This window comes from Chaetura pelagica, unplaced genomic scaffold, assembly GCF_000747805.2.
Source record: "Chaetura pelagica isolate M959 unplaced genomic scaffold, ChaPel_1.0 scaffold1970, whole genome shotgun sequence".
Lineage (NCBI taxonomy): Eukaryota > Metazoa > Chordata > Aves > Apodiformes > Apodidae > Chaetura > Chaetura pelagica.
In genome coordinates, this window is record NW_009951703.1 from 25758 (window position 1) to 26628 (window position 871).

The 871-nt window shown below is 65.6% G+C and overlaps 1 protein-coding gene across 1 annotated transcript in view; it reads right to left on the reverse strand.

Annotated features, from left to right (window-relative positions):
* TIMELESS (timeless circadian clock) overlaps positions 1-871 on the reverse strand; it is a gene marked incomplete at its 5' end in the record, with an annotated part of 5331 nt that overhangs the window by 2279 nt on the left and 2181 nt on the right. Inside the window, 5 exons of the mRNA XM_010007927.1 lie at positions 7-134; positions 213-345; positions 401-498; positions 576-727; positions 795-863. Of these exons, the coding sequence (XP_010006229.1) occupies positions 7-134; positions 213-345; positions 401-498; positions 576-727; positions 795-863 (580 nt within the window). The remainder of the gene's footprint in view (positions 1-6; positions 135-212; positions 346-400; positions 499-575; positions 728-794; positions 864-871) is intronic.

Consider the following 871-nt stretch of genomic DNA (forward strand, 5'->3'; position numbering starts at 1 on the left):
GCAGGCCTTCCATGCGCAGGTCGCGTGCCAGGCGGTGCAGCAGGCGGGCGGCGCAGTGGTTGGTGCGGGGGCTGTTGCGGTTGTACCCCCGCAGCAGCAGCACCAGCGCCCGCACCACCGGGGCGCAGGCAAACCTGCCCCAGCAGCCCCAGTCAGTGGGGATGCCCCAGCAAGTGGAGTGTCCCTTGTGTCCTCCCTCTGTCCCCTCTCACCGTTTCAGGTAGTCAAGGAAGTTGAACTGCTTCTCTGACACCTGCACAGTCTCTTCCTCCTCTTCCTCATCTTCTTCTTCCTCTTCCTCCGGCTCCTCAGCCTCAGGTCCTGTGGTGGGACAGTGGTGAGGGCCTTAAGCATCCCAGCCCAGCACCTGCCACTGCTGGTGCCACCAGTGGGGACTCACGAGGCAGGGCAGCGAAGAGGATCTCCTGCAGCAGCCGCGTCTCCTCATCTGGCCCTGCCTCAATGGGTCCAAACACGTCACCTTCAGGCCAGATGTCCCTGGGGAGAGGGGCACAAGCTGGTACCGTGTCCCCTGGCTCTGCCCGGTGCTGGGTGGAATTTGCAGTGCCTGCTACCTGGCTGAGCGGAGCAGCTGCAGGGCCTGGGGGACCCGGCCATCCCGCAGGCACCCTTGGATCTGCAGCAGAGCCTCAGCGCGCTGCTCCTCCACCGGCGTCTCGGAGGCAGCATCAAAGGGCACCACGTCCTCAGGGAGAGACACTTGGCCCTGGGGAAGGACACCATCACTCCCTGCCCCACCAGGACACCCAGTGCCCCCCACAGTCCCCTTGTACCTGCAGGCAGGCCTGGAGCTGCGGGGCCAACCCTGCCCATAGCTCCTCCAGCTCCACAGCATCAGGTGGCTGCGGGA